Below are 23,568 nucleotides of genomic sequence, written 5' to 3' on the forward strand. Positions count from 1 at the left end.
CCCTGCAGCACAGTGCCATCACCAGTCTCTGAGCTTCTGTTAAACCAATCTAATACTTTTGATATGGACTCATCGGTTGCTTTCATGAACTCGATAGCATATTTATCAGGTTTTGAGGTGGCTTCATTATTGTAATCTCCTAGAAGGACTGGCTTACCTTGCTGAAGGTCTGTAGAGTTGGGTTTTGGCACCCGAGGGGATTTTTTAATCACTGCGTATATGGGCTGCTGATCTGTAATATAAAATACAGTTGTCTTTCATAAGAATAAAAATATAATTTGAAGAATGACTAAACTGCAATTTCTACTTTCGTGTTAGCTAAGAGTAGAAATATATACAACACCTAAAATCTTTTCTATTATTGAGTTTTTAAACTGCAAATACACATTTTATCAACTTATTATTAAAATTAATCTTTTAATAGAAATAAAAATTGTAAATATTAAAGTATTGAAGAGACATGCACATTGCTATCAGAAAACATTTTGGATTATTTTGGAGAACTGTATATTGAAATATACCAAATACAACTAATGTGTACCATTTACCTATCAAATTCCATTTTTTTTAATACACTCAAATTGTTTTCTGTTTGAGTGCCATTATTTATAAAAATAGTATAGTGCTAGAAAATGAAGCCCTAGAATATCATAACATCACAACTAAATTTAATTTTCTTTAAAAGGCATTTCTTGGGTACTAGGTAGACAATGCTCCAAAATCATTCAATGAGAATGTCAAATTCTTTTTCTCAAAATTTAATAGGTTGGTGATGTGGTTCGAGTCAACGGTGATATGGAAGGGAGCTGGGAACTCAGAAATGACCATTTATTTTTTCATTTTTTGTGTTATGGCTGTTCACTTTTATTAATTTGGTTACGCACATTAAAAATAAAGTAATAAAATCCAGTTCCTGCCTCACCTTCCACCCAACTTTCAGGTTTCTGATTCAAAAAAGCAACCCTGTCATTGACCCCAAAGCAGGATATTCACCCACACTATCAGAATTCTAGCTTGCAATAGCAGCTTTTTAGCAGAAGTAGATGATATGAGAAAAATGGAATCCCAATAATAAATTGGTAAGGAACTGGATTTTATGAATGGCGACATTCATTTATTCTACTTAGCACAGAAACTCTGCTAAGTGCATTTAAGGGCTCCTTTTATTAAGCTGCAATAGCTTTTTTAGTGCATACAGGATTTTAGTGCGCGTTAAACCCTCACTACGTGGCTAGAACTAACGCCAACTCAATGCTGGTGTTAAGGTCTAGCGCATGCAGCAATTCAGCATGTGCTAAAACCGCTATCGCAGCTCAGTAAAAGGAGCCCTAAGATTTACAAGCAACAATTTGTTGAATACACAGTAACATAGTAGATGACGGCAGATAAAGACCCAAATGGGCAAGAATCCAAAGCTCTGCCCGGTACTGTGCTTAAGTTCCAACTACTGAAATCTCTGTCAAAGCTCATTCTGTCCATCTACACCATCCCAGCCACTGAAGCCCTCCCCAGCTCATCCTCAATCAAACGGCCATATGGACACAGACCATGCAAGTCTGCCCAGTACTGACCTTAGTTCTTCAATATTTACTATTATTTTCCGATTCTAGATCCTCTGTGTTCATCCTACGCTTTTTTGAACTCTGTCACCGTTTTCCTCTCCACCACCTCTCTCGGGAGTGCATTCCCGGCATCTACCACCCTCTCTGTAAAGAAGAATTTCCTTACATTGCTCTTGAGTCTACCATCCCTCAACCTCAAATTATGACCTCTGGTTTTACCATTTTCCTTTCTCTGAAAAAATTTTGTTCTACATTAATACCTTTCACGTATTTGAATGTCAGAATTATATCTCCCCATCCCTCCTTTCCTCTAGGGCAGGGGTAGGGAACTCCAGTCCTCGAGAGCCGTATTCCAGTCGGGTTTTCAGGATTTCCCCAATGACTATGCATTGAAAGCAGTGCATGCAAATAGATCTCATGCATAGTCATTGGGGAAATCCTGAAAACCCGACTGGAATATGGCTCTCGAGGACCGGAGTTCCCTACCCCTGCTCTAGGGTATACATTTTCAAGGCTTCCAGTCTCTCCTCATATGTCTTTTGGCGCAAACCTCCTATCATATTCGTTGCCCTCCTCTGGACCGCTTCAAGTCTTATGTCCTTCACCAAATGTGATCTCCAAAACTGAATACAATACTCCAAGTGGGGCCTCACCAACGACCTGTACAGGGGCATCTTCTTTCTTCTACTGGTTACGCCTCTCTTTATACAGCCCAACATCCTTCTGGCAGCAGCCACCGACTTGTCACACTGTTTTTTCGCCTTTAGATCTTCAGACACTATCACTCCAAGGTCCCTCTCTACAAGCTTACAAATTTAAGTATACTCTTTTTTTAAAATTAAAATATTGTTGACCGAAATAATTTAATAAATGTAAAAACAGAAAATGCTCACAGTATGAAGTTCTTTGGATTAATGCAGATATGTCAGTATTTCCTTCTGAAGAAATAGGGTTATAACTTTTCAACAAGCATTCATCTTCATAAGGAGATTGCATGTACAGTTTAGCTCTACTTCTAATGATATTATCTATGTTCTCAAGCTGAATTCTCTGTTATAGAGCCAGATGTGCTCACTTCAACAGCAAGCCTGCAAACATTTGAGCCTGAATCTTGCCGACTGCCATCTTCTCTCTGTTCTTTTCCTTCATATTCCTTTTTTTCTACTACCACAGGTTCATCACTTACATTGATTAATTGCTTTAGAACTGCCAAATTTCTTTCAGGGTCCTTGGAAACTTGTTTTTCATTAATGCTTCCCTGTTTTCTTTCAACACAGGTACTTTCAATTGTAAACAGTAGGAACCTGAGCTAAAATTAGTAAGCGCAGTGCTTTTTGTAAATGGACCATGTTCTGTTCTCTCTGCAGCAATAAAGAAGCATCCTCTAGTCTAAAGCTTCTTGACACAGTTTTACTAAACTAACATTGAATGCACTGATTTCTGCAATTGGTGGTATAACAGTTCTTTCTACCATCTCTTTTCTTTCCTGGGGAACAGATTTCTGTACTTGGTAACTTCACTGCAACTAAGCTGTATCTTTTTTGTTGAAAGTTTCCTCTGTACTGTTTGGGATGTTGATTTTGTAGCCTCTGGGCCTATATTACAAGGCATAGTTTCTTGTAGTTTCTGTAAATCTTTGATAGAATCTTGATGCTCATATTTTTGCAGAGTAATGGAACACATGTTTTGTGTTATTTCTTCTGCTGTATATTAAGTACATCTCTGCTTACCAGGGGTAGTACTCTGGCTAAACTGAAGCCTTCTCTCATAGGAAACTTCTGATTCTTGTACAGAGATGCTGTCTGGAATCTTGCTTTTAGTAATAGCTGGCTCAGCTGCTTCTTCATATGGTTTCTCTAGTGCTTCTTCAATTCAGTGACACATGGTTTTGATTGAGCAACAGCCTTTTGAATAGATGCTGTAACATCTTCAGGAAGTGTTTCCTTTTCCTTCTGAAATTCATGAGAATCAGGAGAAATGTGGTGGATCTTATATTCAAAATATCTTCCTTGGTCTAGTATAAAATATTTTTCAGAAAATACCTGCATGAAGTCACCCTGGTGACGAGGAGATGAAAGTTCTGATGCTTCTCTTAACAGTTTTGCTAACCTCATTTTAAAATCACTGAGATCAGATATTGGTAGAACTGTTTTCTCTACTCTCTCTCATTTTTTCTTGCCTGTTAATGAAATGCTTAAACCTTATTAAATTTTGAGTGTTTTCTCCCACTTCTGGTTGGGAAGCTAAGCTGTAGGATAACTGGTTTCCTGCATTGCTCTGATGTGAGGTTGATGAAATCTGTTTCCTCCAGTAGCTTTTCTATAAGAACATAAGAATTGCCGTTGCTGGGTCAGACCAGTGGTCCATCATGCCCAGCAGTCCGCTCACGTGGTGGCCCCCAGGTCAAAGACCAGTGCTCTAAATGAGTCCAGCCTCACCTGTGTACGTTCCAGTTTAGCAGGAACTTGTCCAACTTTGTCTTGAATCCCTGGAGGGTGTTTTCCCCTATGACAGACTCTGGAAGATCGTTCCAGTTTTCCACCACTCTCTGGGTGAAGAACTTCCTTACTTTTGTACAGAATCTAACCCCTTTCAACTTTAAAGAGTGCCCTCTCGTTCTCTCTATTTTGGAGAGGGTGAACAATCTGTCTTTATCTGTTAAGTCTATTTCCTTCAGTATTTTGAATGTTTCGATCATGTCCCCTCTCAGTCTCCTCTTTTCAAGGGAGAAGAGGCCCAGTTTCTCCAATCTCTCACTGTACGGCAACTCCTCCAGCCCCTTAACCATTTTAGTCGTGCTTCTCTGGACCCTTTTGAGTAGTACCATGTCCTTCTTCATATATGGTGACCAGTGCTGGACACAGTACTCCAGGTGAGGGCGCACCATGGCCCGGTACAGCAGCATGATAACCTTCTCCAATCTGTTAGTGATCCCTTTATCATTCCTAGTATTCTGTTTGCCCTTTTCGCAGCCGCCACCACACATTGCGCAGACGGCTTCATCGACTTGTCGATCAGAACTTCCAAGTCTCTTTCCTGGGAGGTCTCTTCCAGTACCACACTGGACATCCTGTATTCGTGCATGAGATTTTTGTTACCAACATGCAATACTTTTACACTTATCCACGTTGAACCTCATTTGCCATGTCGATGCCCATTTCTCGAGCTTGATTATGCCACGTTGCAGATCTTCGCAATCCCCCTGTGTCTTCACTACTCTGAATAACTTCGTATCGTCTGCAAAATTTAATCACCTCACTCGTCGTACCAATGTCCAGATCATTTATAAAGATGTTGAAGAATACGGGTCCAAGCACCGAGCCCTGTGGCACCCCACTGGTGACGCTCTTCTAGTCCGAGTATTGTCCATTTACCCCCACTCTCTGTTTCCTATGCTCCAGCCAGTTTTTAATCCACGTGAGTATTTCACCCTCAATTATTGAGGAGCCACTGGTTTTTTCTATAGTCTCTATAACCTATTTCCTTGGGGCTTTCATATTCATCAATGAATCACCTGAAGCAGTGTAGGCATTCTATAAGGAGATTTGCTGTTCTGATAAAGAAATATATTTATTTATTTTACCCTCAGCAACAGGTATAAGATGGTATGGAAAGGGTGTTTTTAAAACTTCTTTATATAGCTTCTCTATGTTAACATGGAATTCATTAAAACTGGGCTTTGGTTGAACAATATTTTTTTTCTACAATTTCTTTAACTTCCTTGGGAAAAGTTTCTATTTCTTTGGGATACTGAAGGGAAGTATTAGGGAAAGGATGGATAAAAGTTTCAAAATATTGTCCCTGATTTGATGAAGAGTAGTGCTGAAAAGACACTTTTGCTAATGGTTCCTGATAAAAAGGTAACTCTGATGCTTCTTGAATGAGTTTTTCTAGGCCACCTTTAAATGTATTATCTTCAGGCTTTGGTGGTAAAAACAGCTTTTTCTACAGTCTCTTCAGCTGTATCTGCTGGCAATTCTGGTTTTTCTTTTGACTCAGTGGGAATAATCTAGTTGAGCTGCATTGTTTTTCTCAAAACTTATTTCACTTTTTCCATGGAGAATCTCTTTTGAATATTGTTTTGTTCATCAGTCTCCAGTTCTGAGTGGGTCTTTTCAATTATGAAATCTTTTACCTCCTTTAACTCATTATCTCCTTGAGCATCAACAGAAAGATATTCATTTATACTTGGAAACATTATTGAACTCTTAGCAGTCTTTAGTTTCTGATCAGTTTCATCAAAGGATATAGTACTTGAACTCCAGAGGCTTCTCAGACTTTGAAATAGTGAGGTATTAGACACTTGATCAGCAGCTCTCTCATTCATTCTTTTCTTTAACACTACAATTTTAAAGTCAGTCTTCTTCTGTGAAGTATTTGTGTCCCTTTTCAAAGAAGGTTCAGAGTCAAATCTTTTTTCATTATTTTTTCTGACCTCTGTGACATTAATAGTCTTTGTAAATTGCAGGTCTTCGCTTTCAGATGATCTTGTAAGGACTTCACTCTTGCTGTCTGAAGGTGTTGTGATTTTTCTGGATTTAAAAAGAACAGAATCTGGTTTTGTTTTTTTTTCCCATAATAATTTTAATTGTTTAGTAGTAGACTAAGACTCGCCATCATCCTCTAAATTTACTCTTTTGAAAGATACTAGAGTATATTCATGATGGTCTGTGGATTCATGTGGAAAATCTTCTGAACAACTATTACTTGAAGAACATTGATCGTCAACATCTATTCCAATTCTTTTGAAGGAAACCAGGTGATATTTGTTTGGATCATTGAATTCATTTATGAAGTGTTCTGAATTAAAGCCAATAGGATTTTCTTGTCTACTTTTTTTATTGGGTTTCTGAGTAACAGAAGTTAATTGTTCTTTAGTTTCTGGAACTTTCCAGGATGAATTTATATCACTTATGCCTCTTTTATCCTGATCTGGCTCTAGTCTTAGTTGTCTGTCCTAACTCAGTATTTTCTAGGATATGTAGTTGACTCCACATCACTACATCTATCTGTGCAATATCTTGATCTAGAAAATGCGATCTCTTTCCCATGGCTTCTTTATGATCACTTTCAAGAGCATCTGCTGGTATTTTATCATTATTTATTATTTTTGTAGCTCCTTCTAATATTGGTTCTTCAAAAAATCTTTCAGAAGAGCCAATATCTCATTTGCTTATATCATCTTTGGTAGACTCTGGATGTGTTTCTCTCTTGGCATTATTTGCTTCATGTAATATACTTGGAATTTCAATATATATTTCATCTTCACCACCTTTAGACATTCCAAACAAAGGTTCTTCTTTATGATATGCATTTATTTTCTCATAATTTTGATCAAGATTTTTTGATTGTATGTGCCTATGTTCTGGTTCAGCTTCTCTAGAGAACAGCATTATCTGTGTATCCAGACTTATTGTACTTGGGGGAGTCATCCTGTCTGTGATCCTTACCTTGCTGGAGATCTGCAGAGTTAGGTTTTGATACATGAGGGGTTTTGTTACTTTCTGCACAGGTGGGCTGCTGGTCTGTAATATAAAGAACAAAGTTATCTTCCCACAAAATGAAATATTAAGAAGAATGATTTAAAATGAATAGGATTTATGTTTTCATTTAGATTTGATATATAGAGAAATGTAGGTGACATCAGGAAATCTATTTTCTCTTTCATATGTTTTCCTTTTAATCTCTTCCTCCCCAAAACACCAACCAAGTATTCAGATCCCTGAAATGTAACGTAATCTTATTTGTACTCTCACTGTAATCTATTTGTTATATCACACAGTAATGTACAATCAATTTAATATCCAATTTGCAAGTTCTTCCAGAATTAATCCAGGTACCTCTCCTCCCTTGTAACCAAAAAAACCACACAAAACCCCAAAACTGTTGTAACTTCACTGGAAATGTCCAGTTAGCTCTTTTGTAATCCGCCTTGAACTGCAAGGTATAGGCAGAATAGAAGTCCCTAATGTAATGTAATGTAATTTCCCACTATTTAATAAAAATCCATCAAATTGTACTGTTGTCAAAAGAAACCTTGACATATGAAGTTAAGAAATAATTGATAATGGAATCTTTATCAAAGATGAACAAATGAAGCTTCTAAAATAGTACCATGTGAATTCTCTTCTTTAAAGATATAAGAATGATAATACTAAAATATGTAAAGGCAATTCTTAACTGGGCAACTCCATTTAGGTGCCCCAATGCTGAACAGTGAGAACCTTCTCTATATTGGCATCTGCATGCCCAAATTCTGTTAGAGAATACTAGTGTAACCTAGTACCTAACATTTAGACATCCACAATTACATCAGTCATAGACCTGTGTGTGGCTAAACATGGTAAGGGCATACATTATCTTATAGTATTCTATTAGTTGTGGACATACATGGCAAATCTCCTCATGCTCAGTCATTCCCCCCCACCCTTCCATCTTTACAGAAGAGTGCTTAGATGTTGTGCTGCCACTTAGGTGTGAACCAATGCTAGGAAGTTCTTCACCCAAAGGGTGGTGGACACCTGGAAAGCGCTTCCAGAGGGTGTGATAGAACAGAGTATGCTACTGGATTTCAAGAAGGGATTAGATGATTTCCTGACAGAAAAGGGGATAGAAGGGTATAGATAGAGGATTATTATACAGGTCCTGGACCTGATGGGCCACTGCATGAGCGGACAACTGGGCGCGATGGACCTCTGGTCTGACCCAGCAGAGGCACTGCTTATGTTCTTATGTTATGTTCTTAAGTGAGCACTTATCCACAAAACTGTTAATATTCTCTACACTCATGCATGAAATGGCATTTAAATGTGAGTGTTCTGTTACAGAATTAGGGAGTCATTCTATACAGTGTGCACTAAAATGTATGCACCAAATAATGATCAGAAAACTGACTTAAAAGCATGTATATGTGCTCTTAGGGGTATACAGTCCAAAAATCCAACCAACTACTATTCTGTAAATACACCCATACCTTACATAGCACACATTTGACAGTGGGCATACACATGGGAGGAGTCTGGGCAAAGCACACAGTTACATGTGTACGTTATGGCTGCTACAAGTGCTTGTGTCTAAATTACAGGTACATACAGTATTTTACCAGCTGCACTAGTATTCTTTAAATAAAGCAGGCAGCTACTTCCCTTTATAAAATAGTACTAAATATAAACATAGAATTGCTCCCTATGGGCCCTATTTACTAAAGTGCATTAAAATTTTGCAGATACCAAAGTTAATTGCCATAATTAATGCACAATAACTGTAAAATCTGTTAACTGTTGGGTGTGTCCTCAGCTGTTTCCTATTGTTAGCACAGAGAAGTGTTATTGATATGCATTAACTGCACGTAATGCAATACAGTTAGCAACATCTATTCAGGTGGCATTAACTGCACCATATTATCTGCTATATTAACAGTTAAGATATGGTAGCTACCTCCTCATTAATTATGAAGTGCAGTTCCTGCCCATTTTCTACCCATTCCATGCCCCAGCCACATTAACGGCTAGTGGCAACTCTCTTGGCAGGTGCTGACTGCTGTGTTAACATCCAACACAGTTAAAGGGTCTATTTACTAAGCTATCTGAAGAACCATGGTGATGTCATGACATTTCTGTGTTTAATCACACATGCATTATAAGAGGCTGATCCAAAGCCATATTAACATATAGAAGTCAATTTTATCAATGTTGACAGATTTGTTGCCTAAAAGATCCCAAGAAATTCAGCTATGAATATGCGTGCATTTTCTCATTAATCTAGAACTGTATTTTGAAAACTTGTCCCCCACCCCACAGAGTCAGTATTTCCTTGGAATTAGATGGTTCATGTGGGAAGGCAGTTAGGATGGTTAAGTTTGCTTGTGATAAAATCACTTTGCTTTAGTATTCAGATGAAGGATTCTGTAAAGCTGAAATAATTTTCTAAAGCCCAGTTGACAGCTTTTAATATACAATGCCAGTGAAGCCCAGATCAATCCAAGACATGAATCTGTCATGCTATATGCTATTTTTGCAGAAATTTGATAGTGTTCAGCGTTTGGCTGAAGATGGGAGCCCAGGATTTCTGGGTTTCTCTTTATAGATAAAAATAAGCACTCAAATTCCAGGGAAATCTTGTTAATTAAAAAGTATTTTTTCTCACCCCTATTAAATAATTCAGCATTAACTAAGGGGTCGATTCACCTCAGTGGTGAGCGTAAGTCAGAGATTTTATGAAATGTTCTTCCCTTCCCCTCTCTCATCATATAAAAAGATACTTGACCACTTCACAGTATGTTCTGAAATTTTTTTCAAAAAGGTATTTTATGTGTGCAGAGAAGAAAATTAAAATGATAGGACCTCCTGTAAAGCTGGTCTATACTTCCTATTACACGACTTGATTCTATTTCATCTGACTTCTCCAAATGGTGATTATTACCCATCCCTTACTCCCCTGCACATATATCTCTCTTACTTGCCTATTTGAGCTCTATACTATGAAAAATGTACTATACAGTATATTCACACGCTTTATATGCATGTTTGCAAACCAGAAGACTCTCCTATGTGCTATTAATGTGAGCACACTATATATATATATTTTTTATATGGACAGCTAAACCCTGTATCTTTCCTGTTCTGTCTCCATCTGCATGGAAGCAGATTATATTATTTATATACTGTTGTGGACTGAAGTACAAGTTCCTATAGTTTTGTAGTTCTTAGGTAATTGGCCCTTTCTGAACACATGTGCTCTGTTCCCAATGCCTCATGGGCTTTTCTTACTGGCTTGCCTTGTCCTCAAGCATGCTGGGTAAGGAGCCTGCTACCACCTCCTATCATTTCTGAGAAAAAGCACATCTGCCTATGCTGTGATCTCACTGCTCAGTTTTTCAATTTCTTGTGAATTCATTGTGTTTTTACCAAAAATGGACTAGTTTTGAGAAAGGAAAGAAAAGGGATATATGCGAGATATGTCTAGGACTGCAGAAGCTGTATTTTACACATATGAGCATATAACATGCTCTGATCAAGAAGAGGAGTGTAGGTGTATTATATTATATATATAAAGTATATACATAATTTTTGTTTTTTAATATGGGCACACAATTTGGCCCCGATTCTATAAAGGGTGCCTAAGTCATGCCTAAAGTTAGGCGTGCTTTAGGCATCCAATCTAAGTGGTTAATGAGCCAATTAAGAATCTTAACAAGCCATAATTGGTACTTAGGCGTCCAAAGGACATAGATGCCCCTTTGTAGACGCAGCAACAATTTCATGGAAGCCCATGTTTAAAACTTGCGCCTAACTCAATAGGCATAGGCGTAGAATGGGTGTGGTTTGGGCAATGACTCAATTTGGCTGTCCTTTGATTCATTTACATAACACTGAGTGACCTAGGGCAGTGGTAGGCAAACTAATTAGTCAAAAGAGCAAAAGATCAGCAGTACAACGATTAAGATTTCTTTTGCGAGCCAAATTTCTTTTTAATAACCATGTTTTTAGGAGTCGGTTTAAACTAGCTACTAACATTAAACAAAACATCATCATAATAATAATCTTATTTATTGACAAAAATTTTTTTTAAATTAAAATAAAAATATGACAAAACACGCATTTAATGTGAACAATGGCCTCATCAGAGCAGGGATGCTGCATCAGCTGTCAGCGGCGCACATGGAAGATCGTTCAGTCAGGGTAAATATTACTGCTTTTTTGAGCCTCCCACTTTGAGCTTAGGCTCCCTCAAAATGAACATCTCCCCTGCTGTAGCTAGTAGGGATCCCCAAGCCTCACCAACTGACGGCCACCTCCTCCCCCTCCAACTTCCTAAATTCTGCAGCTGGCAGCAATATTGCAGAGCTTCTGCCTTCTCTCCCCACTGCCCCCCCCCCCACCTTGGCTTTCATGCATGCATAAAGCAGTGGCAGCTTGAGGATATTGCCAATGGCTGCAAAGCTTGGAGATTTTGGGTTCCCAGACTGAAGGAAGATGTCTTCAGGTGGCAGGGCTTGGGAATCCCCAATAGCTTAAGTATTTGTAAATTGCACTCAGGTGGGGAGAAACTTTGGTGCCCATCCACTAATTCTGGGCTCCAGTCCCTCCCCTAAATCAGATGTATATGACTAAGCCACTGAATATAAAAATAATTGTGACACACATATCCCAAAGCTAACATATTCCAGTTAATAAATTCAAAATAAAATAATTTTTGTTTTTCCATCATCTTGGTCCCAGTTTCTCTTTCTGCTTTTTGCCTATCTTCAACTAATTCTCTTTCCAGTGTCTGCTGTTCATTTTTTTCTCGTCTCTTGTTCCATTGCCTCCTTATGCTTGTTTTCCCTTTCAGCTTTCTTAACTTTTTCTTTTCTTTTTTGCCTCTGTCCACTCAAATCTTGCCTTATCACCCTTCTTCTTTTTAAATGTTCAGCTACCGCTCAATTCTCCATCTTCTCTCAGTCCCTAGCTCTCCCATTTCCCATCTCACTCATTTCCCAGCCTCCTATTTCCTGCTATCTACTCCCCATTGCCACATTTCTACCACTGTACTCACTGCTCTTTCACTCATCTTGTCATCTCCCTTTTGACCTCATTCACATGGCTCACCACTTTCAGAATCCCCCTCCCTCTCTCCACAGGACAGGCTATAACTCCCTGTCCCTTTCTTTCCATCCCCTTTCTTATCCTAGCTCTCTTTCCTCCTGCCCTCCCATGGGTCCATCTCTCCTCCTCTATCCCCATGGTCCAACATTTTGCTCCCTCTTTTCTGTTTTTCTTCTTCCCTCCCCCCTTGAGGCTGAACAATTAAATTGGGGAGGGGAGGGGGAAGAGATGCTGCATCTCTCTGCCTTCCATCCACAGGCCTAAAATTTCTCCCTACTTTCTTTCTATCCCCAGATCCAATTTCTCTCCCTCCCTTACGGAGGCTGTTGTAGGAGAAAACACCCTCCAGGGATTCAAGACAAAGTTAGACAAGTTCTTGCTAGACCAGAATGTATGCAGGTAAGGCTAGACTCAATTAGGGCTCAGGTCCTTGACCTGGGGCTCACTGCAGAAGCGGACTGCTGGGCATAATGGACCACTGGTCTTCCCAACTGCCTCCCACCCCATCTCTCCCCATGCTTGCCTGCCTTCCCCAGGTCTACCATTTCTCCCTGTCTCTTCCCAACAGTTCTCCCTTCAAGTATCTCTTTCCCTCTTCCTCCACACCACCCCAGGTCCAACTTCTCTCCCTTAAGACCATTGCCCACCATCTCTAACTCTGTCCTCTATATGTGTGCCCACTTACTCCATGTCTATGACAGGTATAAATGCATAGGCATAAATGCGACACTTTAGCAAGTATGAGTACTGTTCTATAACATTTATATTATTATGGGAGATGCTCATGCCCCACCCACATTACAGTTGTCCACTATGCAACTTGAATGCTCAGATTATATAATACTGTTCAGCACCCAACATATGCAAATCTGTAAAATGTGTATGTGTAAGTCATAGTATTCTATAATCTCAGCATTCAAATGGCACTTACATTGACATTTAGGTACTGACATTATAGAATGAAAAATATGTGTTTCCAACCTTAACACATAATCAACCATTGATCTCTAACTCTGATGGTCTGGAAATCGAGCAATGCCTAGTTGCTTCCTTGGGTCTGCCATTTTCAATTCAGGATATCTGTGTTGCAAATAGAAAACCTTCCAGGAGGAAATTCTATGCCTTCAAATGGAAATTGTTTTCTTCTAGTGTTCCATGCAAGGCTAAAATCATTATGATCTCTACTCTCATAAAGCCATCCTTAGTGCTGATGGAGCCCTAATTGCCAAAGCATCTCACATGAAAATTACTTTTTCTACTTACAGCTAACTCAGTCAGAAGGATCCATGAACTTTAAGCCTTGGTCATCTTGGTCAGTTAGTACATCACAATAAAGTAGTCTTCTAATTCATGCAAAATGGCCAGCTCCATTGCTGCAGTTGTCTGCGGGCGGCATCGGCTCCTCGCACGTGATTCATGGCTGATTCGGAAGCCTTCCCTCTGACAAAGCCATAGATCACGCACAAGGAGTCGACGCTGCCTGTGGACAACTGCAGCAAGGGAGGTGGCCAGAAAATTACCCGCTGAAGGGAAGCACAGAAGGGAGGGAGGAAGGGAGAAGCTGGGCCACACAAAATTCCTTGTTGGGCCACATTCTCTAGCTATAGTGACTAAAGAGCCACGGTTTGCCGACCACTGACCTAGGGCGTCCATATGATACCTATATTGTAAGCGAATGAAAACCAGGTCTACTTTTGAGCTTAGTTTGGGCTTCAAATAGACAGGGCCGCCATCAGGGCAGTACCACCAGTCCTGCATTCAGGGGCCCGGAGCTGACAGGGGGCCCGGGCTCTCCCAGGGTCCTAGGCCACAGTCTAGGGGGAGGGGCAGTCCGCCCCACGTGGACAGGAGAGAGCTGGACGAGGGACCCGCGGAATTCAATACATCTCGAGCCGCGAGGCTCGTCTTCTGTTCCTGCCTGCCATGCCGCTCACATATAGCCGATCGGAAGCGTTCCCCGATGTCAGCGCTGACGTCGGAGGGAGGGCTTAAGCAAAGCCTGCCCTCCGACTTCAGCGCTGACGTCGGAGAATACTTCCGGTCGGCTATTTGTGCGCGGCAGGGCAGGCAGGAACAGAAGACGAGCCTCGCAGCTTGAGCTTCGTTTTTCTGAGAAAGTTGCAAAGATGGGCTGGGAGGCAAACGCGGAACACAAAAGGGGGGAGGGAGTGCTTTTTGGACACAAGGCATGAACTTGGGAGAGAGGAAGGGAGGGAAAGAGATGCTGAGGTGGGGGAGGGAATGGGTTTTTGGACACAGAAGGCATGGACTTTGGAGAGAGGAAGGGAGGGAAAGAGATGCTGAGGTGGGGGAGGGAATGGGTTTTTGGACACAGAAAGCATGGACTTGGGAGAGAGGAAGGGAGGGAAAGAGATGCTGAGGTGGGGAATGGAATGGGTTTTTGGACACAGAAAGCATGAACTTGGGAGAGAAGAAGGGAGGGAAAGAGATGCTGAGGTGGGGGATGGAATGGGTTTTTGGACACAGAAGGCATGGACTTGGAAGAGAGGAAGGGAGGGAAAGAGATGCTGAGGTGGGGGAGAGAATGGGTTTTTGGACACAGAAGGCATGGACTTGGGAGAGAGGAAGGGAGGGAAAGAGATGGTTGTGTACACGGGGAATAGAAGAAAGGAGAATTTTTGGTCATAGGGAGGGAGTGAGGTACAGATAGTGGCATACCAGGGTGGGGGGGGGGTGGTCCAGTCCGCCCCGCCCCGCCCCGGGTTTACGTCCCAAGGGGGTGCACAGCTGGCCACCCTCCAGTGTTCTCCCTAGGCCGGCACACTGCGGCTCTTTAACCACTTGAGTGCCACCGCCGCCATTGGGAACAGGCCGGCGCCAAGTTCTCCCTGCTTTTCCCTGTGGGGCCGGCCAACTCTCACCACTCGCGTCAATTCTGACGTCGGAGAGGACGTTCTGGGCCAGCCAATCGCTGCCTGGCTGGCCTAGAACGTCCTCTCCGACGTTAGAATTGACATCGGGTGGCGAGAGTTGGTCGGCCCCGCGGGGAAGAGAAGCAGGGCGAACTCGGTGCCGGCCTGTTCCCGATGGCGGCAGTGGCAGCCTATTCCCCAGTGGCGGTGGCAGCATTTTCCCAATGGTGGTGGCATAGGGGAGGGCAGGGAGAAAGAAAGAAAGGGGGGACAGGAAGCCAGAAAGAAAGAAAGGGGGCAGGGTGAAACAAAGAAAAATGGGGCACGGAAAGAGAGAGAGAGAAAGACAGACATACAGAACGAAAGAGGTTGTGGAGAGAGAAAGAAGGGGGCAGGGTGAGAGAGAGAAAAACAGACATACAGAAAGAAAGGGGTTATGGAGAGAGAGAAAAAGAAAGAAGGGGCAGGGTGAAACAAAGAAAAAGTTTGGGGAGGGAATGAGGTCTGGAGGAGAGGAAGCATACAGGAGGCTGAAAGAAGGGAAGAAATATAAGAAATATTGGATGCACAGTCAGAAGAATAAAGTGCAACCAGAGACTGATGAAATTACCAAAGGTAGGAAAAATGGTTTTATTTTCAATTTAGTGATCAAAATGTGTCTGCTTTGAGAATTTATATATGCTGTCTATATTTTGCACTATGGCCCCCTTTTACTAAACCGCAATAGCGTTTTTTAGCGCAGGGAGCCTATGAGCGTTGAGAGCAGCGTGGGGCATTCAGCACAGCTCCCTGCGCTAAAAACCGCTATCGCGTTTTAGTAAAAAGGGAGGGGGAATATTTGTCTATTTTTGTATAGTTGTTACTGAGGTGACATTGCATAAAGTCATCTGCCTTGACCTCTTTGAAAACCCGCGGAATATAAATGATAATTAACATTTTCTCTGCGTACAGCATGCTTTGTGTTTTAAAAATTTTATTGTTGGTAGATCATTTTGACTTGGCCACAAAGGTAAGGGGGAGGGAGGGGAACTGCTGAAAGACATCTAGTAATCCTTGAAGGCTTGACTGTGCAGGGAATTATTTTTGTAAAATCATGTTTTGTTATGTGACTGGCATTATTTAGACTTTAATTTCTATGAATGAATAGAATGAAAATGATATAAATTACTTGCTTGTTTTTATGTGCGTGTGCTGAAGGAAAGTGGAGAGAGAGTGGGCTGAGGACGCTGAAGGGAAATGGGGAAGAGAGAATGGGGAGAAGACGCTGATTTATAAATTGACAATTGTACAGAATATTGTTTCTTTTTTATATTCATCCCTAGCTGCATGTTAATGATGTGCTCATATGCACTTATTTATCATCATAACATATACATCATCATTAACATGCAGGTGTGGATGTGTAAGGACAGGCTGAGGAGGATGGATGGGAAGGAAGGAAGGTGCACATATCAACATATCGTACATTTTTAACATGCATGATGCAGCTATAGGCAAGCAGAGGAGGATGGGATCATACAGATGTGTATATTCAGATATGCGCTCAGATGTGTAGTTTTTTCTGATATATTTATTAAGCTTACAGTATTTATAAAAACACATTTAATACTTGTTACAAAAAATATTGTGCAATTGTGATCTACTTCTGGCCTACAAAGGTCAAAAGAAATCCTTAACTGAGATTTTACATTCAAAAGTGAATTATAGCTACTAGCACTATTATTTATTAGTTATTTATTATACAGATGTTTGTTAGTTTGTTATTAGTTCAATATTAGACATATGTTAGTTTAGAATAGATAGGTATAGATTAGTTTAGGTTAGGTTAGGGCCCTGCTGAAAGAGTCTACCTTGACATGGTTGCAGGCTTACAAATCTTTTGGTCAAAGAGTGCGGTGACAGAGAAAAGTATGTGTGTATTCGGCCCATGGAAGAAGGGGGGGTTGGGGGGGGGGGAAGGGGTGCGTGGGGGGCCCAATAGGATTGCTCAGTAAGGGGCCCAGAAATTTCTGATGGCGGCCCTGCAAATAGATCTGAGTTCTATGGATGGAACTTAGGCACTCTTTGGATGTCTGTAATGTGATCTGCTAAATAGCTCTCTGGAATTTATTTTTGCTTTATTAAGCTCAAAATACATTTAATAAGGCACCACATAAATGGGGCACATTAAAACAGATATATGAGTATTGCATGCAAAACCTATTTTTGTGGATAAACAACAATGCTATTTGCTAATTAGAGGAAAAGATCCATTAACTGAAGCACTGCACATGTAAAACAGCTTTAGTCTTCTTGCTAAAAAGCTACCCTTTTTTCTGACTAAATAGTGCTCCAATCAGCTCTTTCTTGATATGATAGCTTAGGGATCTGCTAAGCTATCATATCACAGGGCAGTCAGAGACACCTGCCTGGAAGCTGCTATAGCTCAATAAGTAAAAGTCCTGTGCTCCTCTTCAAGAAAACATGGGTTCAAATCCCAACCAGCTCCCCCAGCATATATTTTAATTGTGGCTTTCTACCTTGCAGGTGCACCTTGATGATCTCACAATAAGGTCACCATTGTGCAGCTGCAAACCTCAATTTGCAATGAAGTAGAAGCCATGCTAAGGTTTGTATCTGTTCTTTTCTGGTTTTAACCTTTTGCATATGAAGTTATGTATGCAATCTATATATTTTTGTCATGTGCTTTATTTGCTGAATCCATCTGTTTCAAGAATGACCTTATTGGAGCAATCTTTAGTGAGAAAAAAGGGTAGCTTTTTAGCAAGAAACATAAAGCTGTTTTTTCATGTGCAGTGCTTCAGTTAATGATCTTTTAATTAGCAAATAACATTACTGTTTGCCCAGAAAAATAGAAGGTTTTGCATGCCCTGTTTATGTGGTGACTTATTAAATTTATTTTGAGCTTAATAATGCAAAAATAAAAACCCAGAGAGCTATTTAGCAAATCGCATTAAGCACGTCCAAACTGTGCTTAAGTTCCATCCTTAGAACTCAGGTCTAACTGAAGCCTAAACTATGCTCAAAAGTAGACTTCCTTACAATGCCTATAAGACCTAGTTTTACAATTGATATGCAGCTTGCTAGCTCACTCTGTAGCACACTGGTTAAACTTACAGCTTTCTACCCTAATGTTGCTGGTTCGAATCTCAGTCACTCTCTCTGATGGAAGAGAAATAAATAAAAGCATTAAACAGATCCAATTCCCAGTATTACAATTAAAATGAAAAACAGCATAAAATCGCTATTCTAATAACATAATAAAATATTATTAAAGACGTTGTTTGGATGTCTAAATCTCGTCTAAAACCTGATTCTCTAAAGGACGCCTAAAAAGTTAGATGTCTAAGCAGTGTTCACAGCCACTCAGCGCGATTCTACAAAGGACATCTTACTTAGACGCCTAAATGGCGCCTAACTTTAGATGTGTTTTGCAGAATTAGGGTCTTTGTGCACATTATCCCCCGGTTCTATAATGGTGCCTAAAGTTAGGTGACCAATTGTGTGCCCAGTTATAGGGGTTAGTTACATGCATACCATAATTAGTTAATTGGTGCTAAATTAGCACTTAATTGGAGATAAGTATCAATAATTGGTGTTAAGAAGTAATAATTACACTAGCCTTTAGCAGGTATAAAAGCTTGCACCTAAAGTTAAGTTTACTGAATCTATCCCCATATATGTAAAAATATGGTACTTCTGTTCAGGAGAGGAGTTAATCCATACCAGCTTGCCTTCTGAGCTAGTAGGTTCCTGTAAAGAAAAGCATTTGTTTTGGTTTTCCTTCATAGAAAACCCTGGCAGGTAGCAACTCACTTTGCTCTTTCATGCCACTGTAATCAAAACCAAAAATGGCACTGGAAAAGTTGGATAAAAGTTCTGCCTTGAATCAATTTGTATGTTTTATTTAATTTTATCTGCCATATTCCCGGTGTTGCTATGCCAAGTAAGCAAGTCTACATAATGAAAAAGGGTTAGTGAAGCTTACCTGAGAAAACAGAGGCAATTAATATATTCTGTATTGAAAAGTGGGACAGGTATGATCATACATCCCTTTTTTGACTCCTGAATGCCCCACCATCACCACCACCAAAATTGTAAATTAGATAAATCATATTTAACAGCTAGTCTGAATTGCTATTCATGTCCCAGGGGTTATATGGGTGAATCGACCCCATGTGAAGTTCTATATACATCATAAAATTAATAAAGGATATTACACAAATATCTATATCATCTTTAAAATATTAGCTAATTAATTTGAAAAGGAAACATTGATCAGTACATGCAGTGAAAATGTTAATATACATTTAAAGCAATTGCAATCAGTAAAAAAAACAAATAGATTAAAAAAATTAAATGTTTATAATTTACCATAGTGACTCATGAAATAAAGCTTATAATTTTTTATTTGATTGGTGATTGAAAAACTATTGATCAATATTAATTCAAATAGCTCTTATTCACTATTTAAAAATTTTGTTCTTGCTAATCAATGAGCAAGATGATTATAAAGTATTGATCCATTTAGTTGTGATGTATATTCCAGTTGCTCTCTTACCAACAGAAAATTTGGTTGTCTCAAGGTTCAACAACTGTGCTGGCTCTTTTTCAGGCAGTGTCTCAGATGACACTTTATTTGTATTTGCAGAGATTTCATTGACATTTGTTATTTGACTAGCTATTTCTGCCGCATATCTTTCTTGCTGTGAATTTTCACCAGTGGATAGATAGGGCTGATTGGTATTATAAGAACTTGAAGAAGATTGCTCTTGTTGAGAAACATCTGCCGCTAGATGAGCATTTATGGCAGAGGAACTAAACTCTGAAGGCACTGAAAAGTTATAGTCTTGAGGTACATCAGTAACAGATTTGGGATCTTTCTCCAAAGATTGGTTTGAAAATCCAGATTTATCTTCAGAGACATCCAATGCTGACTTTACAGTTGAAGACAAAGCTGAGGAAGGCAACCCTTGATCACCTTTAGGCAGGTTTACCATTGTTTGAGGATCAGTAGTTAAATAAAAAGGCTGTGAAACAAATGTACTTTTAGAACCTCCAGGCTCATTTTGATTTTCATTTAATCCATTTTTTGAAAGATCAGATTCTAACAAGTCATATTCCCCTAGTTCTTTGCCCTTGTGTAACTCAGGAGCCTGCGCAAGGGCTTTTTGACTAATGTTTGATGAGAACCTCACATGTTTTAGTTTATCTAGTCCATTTAGTGATGACTCATCTGATTGTTCCACACCAGAATTCTTCTCAACAGCTCCTTCTAGGATAGGTGAAGCAGGAACAGGAGTTTTGTTTTGGGTGTCAAAATTCTGACCAATTCGAAGGATTTCTGAATCAGTAGAACTTGAACTTGAACTGCGTTTCAGAATGCCCTTGCGTGCACCTGTACCACTGTTCATATCATTCTTTTTTGCTGAACTGTCTAACTGTGTATCCATTATTTGATAGGTCATTGTTCTTGCTTTTGGTATAGGAGGCTGTTCTGAAGATCCTTCTAATTCATTATCAACACCTCTAAAATTCTTGGATTTCTTTGATTCATCATTTTGTATATTTTTACTGGTTACATTTTCCAATGACGATGACAGTGTGTCTGGAAAATAATATGCATACAAGGGCAAGGGTAAAAATACTCTAAGCAAGAAAGGTCACAATAGAATGCATTTGAAAAAGCAATAGTTAGACTTAATATAGAAATTCAAGAAGCACAACATAGAGACAGGCTGATATGCAGTCTGAGACAATACATTTTAAATAGAATAAACAAAACAGGAAAGAACAGACAAACATAAAACATTCTAAACTGAATTCTCTGGCCTCGATTCTCTACAGAGCATAGAAATTAATTACATGTCAATCACGCTATGGAGAATCATACCTCCACGAAAGATAGGTGCTGGAAATGTAGGCCCGGTTTTCTGGGCCTATATTTCTGGCGCCTATCTTTGTTGTGAATCGCACCTACATAGGCGCTTTAGGTCACTAGCATCATTTTGGAACACTTTGTCTGGAGCATTGTGGTTATGTGTACCTAGATCAGGCTTTAAAAAATTATTGAAGACACAATTGTTTGTGAACGCATTTATGTAATGCGATATATTTGAAGCCATGATGTGAAGCTTTGTGATAATTTAGTGATTTGGATTTATACATTCCGATGTTATTATAATGTTATGTACAATTAGGTTTTATGATAATTATGCTTGCATTGTCAAACTTTTATAAATGTTTTTATGTAAACCGCGCAGGTTGTATGTGGTATATACATTTTTAAAATAAAAAAATTAGTCATGCCCATAGTGGCATTAGGCGGCCTAAAGCACCTACATAGGTGTGATTCTGGCCCGTATTATTTAAGTGCCGGTATGCTGAATACTGTTCTAAGGCTATCTGAAATGCCTATTAATTTGGATTATTCGTTTCATAGTTACATGGAAAAAATGAACAATATCTTGCCTAGCAATCAGTGGACAAGAGGTCTAGGCACCTGTCCCAAGATTCTGTATAGGTCACACTAATTCCGGCACCCAAATTCAAGCATAAAACTTAACTCTACACGTAAACTAATTTGTCAACTAGATGCTAACAATTAATTATTGGAATTAAGAAGCACTTAATTGTAACTTAGGGCTCCTTTTACTAAGCTGCGATAGCGTTTTTAGCGCGCGCTAAACCCGCGCTATGTGGCTAGAACTATCACCAACTCAGTGCTGGCGTTAGCATCTAGCGTGCGCAGCAATTCTGCGCATGCTAAAACTGCTATCGTAGCTTAGTAAAAGGAGCCCTTAGTGTTTGAACATGGGATGAAATAAATCAAAGTTTTAGCTTACTCTATTGCTAAGTTTAAGTTTACTCATGTAAGTATACCATTATGTTAGAAATGAGTCATAGTTATACAATTTTATTGTTCTATCCATATGCTATAGCTCAAAACATTTCCTCTTGATCCAGAAGTCTGGTGATGTATTTATTGGTACTGTCTGATACATGCATGAAGGGAAAAGAGTTAGAGAATAACTAAAAAGTAGAGTGGGAGTAGAAGAATGCATTAAACATGGATGTGTTGAAGACCTGATGAACTAAAGAGTTTCTAATTTTGTGTCTTTGGGAAGAATGCTTAATAGCTAGGCTCTCAGGGTGGTAGTATATGTTCCAGCACAGAACTGGAAATGAGCATGTCTATAATTACTACCTCATTTGAAAAATAATAAAAACTATTACAGTAGTTAGTCAAGGAAATATCTAGATGCATGGAAGTGATGACATACATTGTTAAATTTAGCCCATAATTTTTTGTATAAAGTGCACTAACGTGCATTAACTTATATTATGTACTATAGGTTCTGTTTTATGCAAAGAAGAACACCAGATTTATCTGGTGTGATATAACAATAGCTGAGCTGATGTCACCTGCTGGTAATATTTATTGGATGGTAGTGTGGGTGAAATGGGAGGGAGTGGGGGGCAGGCAGTGAGGGGAATATATGAGGCGATATCAAGGGTCTGTAGAATAATAATAATAATTTTATTTTTATATACCGCCAAAACCTTGAAAAGTTTGAGGCGGTTTACAACAAGAAGCGCTGGACAATCAGCGAAGAGGTCAACAATTCAAAGACATCTATACAATCTTATATAATGGAAGAAGTAGAAAGCTATATAGTAGAGAATGACACGGGGAAAAAATCTGTCCCCGTCACCGGCCCACCATCCTCTGCACCGCCTCATCACCGCCGTTCCCTTCACCGCCCCGTCACCGTCACCGCCATCCCTTTCACCGCCGCGTCACCGCCACTGCCATCCCATTCACCGCCCCGTCACCGTCCCCGCTGCATCCATATAAGCCTTAGTACTGTAATATTTAGCTTATTCCTTTCTTATAAATCAAAGTTCCTGCTGCTGAACTAGAGAAAGAGATGTTCAGCTGGCAGGGCTTTGTTTATAAATTTTTATCAACACAACTAATATACTATTTTATCCTAAAGCAAAAAATAAATAAATATAATTTTTTTTCTACCTTTGTTGTCTGGTTTCTGCTTTCCACATCTTCTCATTGAATTCCTTCCATCCACTGTGTGTCTTCTCTCTGCGTCTTCCATTTGCTGTTACTGTGCCTCTCCCTTAACCCCCCCCCCCCCCAGTTGGTCTAGCACCCATCTTCTTCCCTCCGCTCCCGCATAGTCTGGCATCTGTCTTCTTCCCACTCTGTCTTCCACATTTCCCTTGGGGGTCTGTTCCTCTCCACCCTCCTTCAATGTCTGTTCTATTCCTTTCCACCACCACCCTTCCCTCCCTCCTTTACCATCTGTTCCTTTCTACTACTCTTCAGCTCCTCTCGCGTGGCCTATCTACCTTCCTTCCTCTTATTTTCATGGCACATTATAATGTAATTTGTGCAAGCCACTGGAGCCTGCAAGCTCGGTCCCTGTCCCATCCCCACAAACCATCTCGCTTCTGTGCTCCTATTTTCTCCATTTCTAATATCTCCCCTATGTATCTGTCATTGCCCCCCCTGTGTCCATATACCATCCC

At 39.9% G+C, this 23,568-nt stretch overlaps 1 protein-coding gene across 17 annotated transcripts in view; it reads right to left on the reverse strand.

Annotated features, from left to right (window-relative positions):
• The window catches only part of SYTL2 (synaptotagmin like 2), a 259,334-nt gene that overhangs the window by 86,612 nt on the left and 149,154 nt on the right, over positions 1–23,568 (reverse strand). For 15 of the 17 annotated variants that reach the window (XM_033948922.1, XM_033948921.1, XM_033948919.1 and 12 more), the window contains 4 exons: positions 19,583–20,629; positions 18,139–18,183; positions 7,013–7,087; positions 158–232 (listed from right to left, as the gene is read on the reverse strand). In XM_033948922.1, the coding sequence (XP_033804813.1) occupies positions 158–232; positions 7,013–7,087; positions 18,139–18,183; positions 19,583–20,629 (1,242 nt within the window). The remainder of the gene's footprint in view (positions 1–157; positions 233–7,012; positions 7,088–18,138; positions 18,184–19,582; positions 20,630–23,568) is intronic. The other 2 variants (XM_033948909.1, XM_033948916.1) reach the window with 2 other exon arrangements.

This window comes from Geotrypetes seraphini, chromosome 6, assembly GCF_902459505.1.
Source record: "Geotrypetes seraphini chromosome 6, aGeoSer1.1, whole genome shotgun sequence".
Classification (NCBI taxonomy): Eukaryota; Metazoa; Chordata; class Amphibia; order Gymnophiona; family Dermophiidae; genus Geotrypetes; species Geotrypetes seraphini.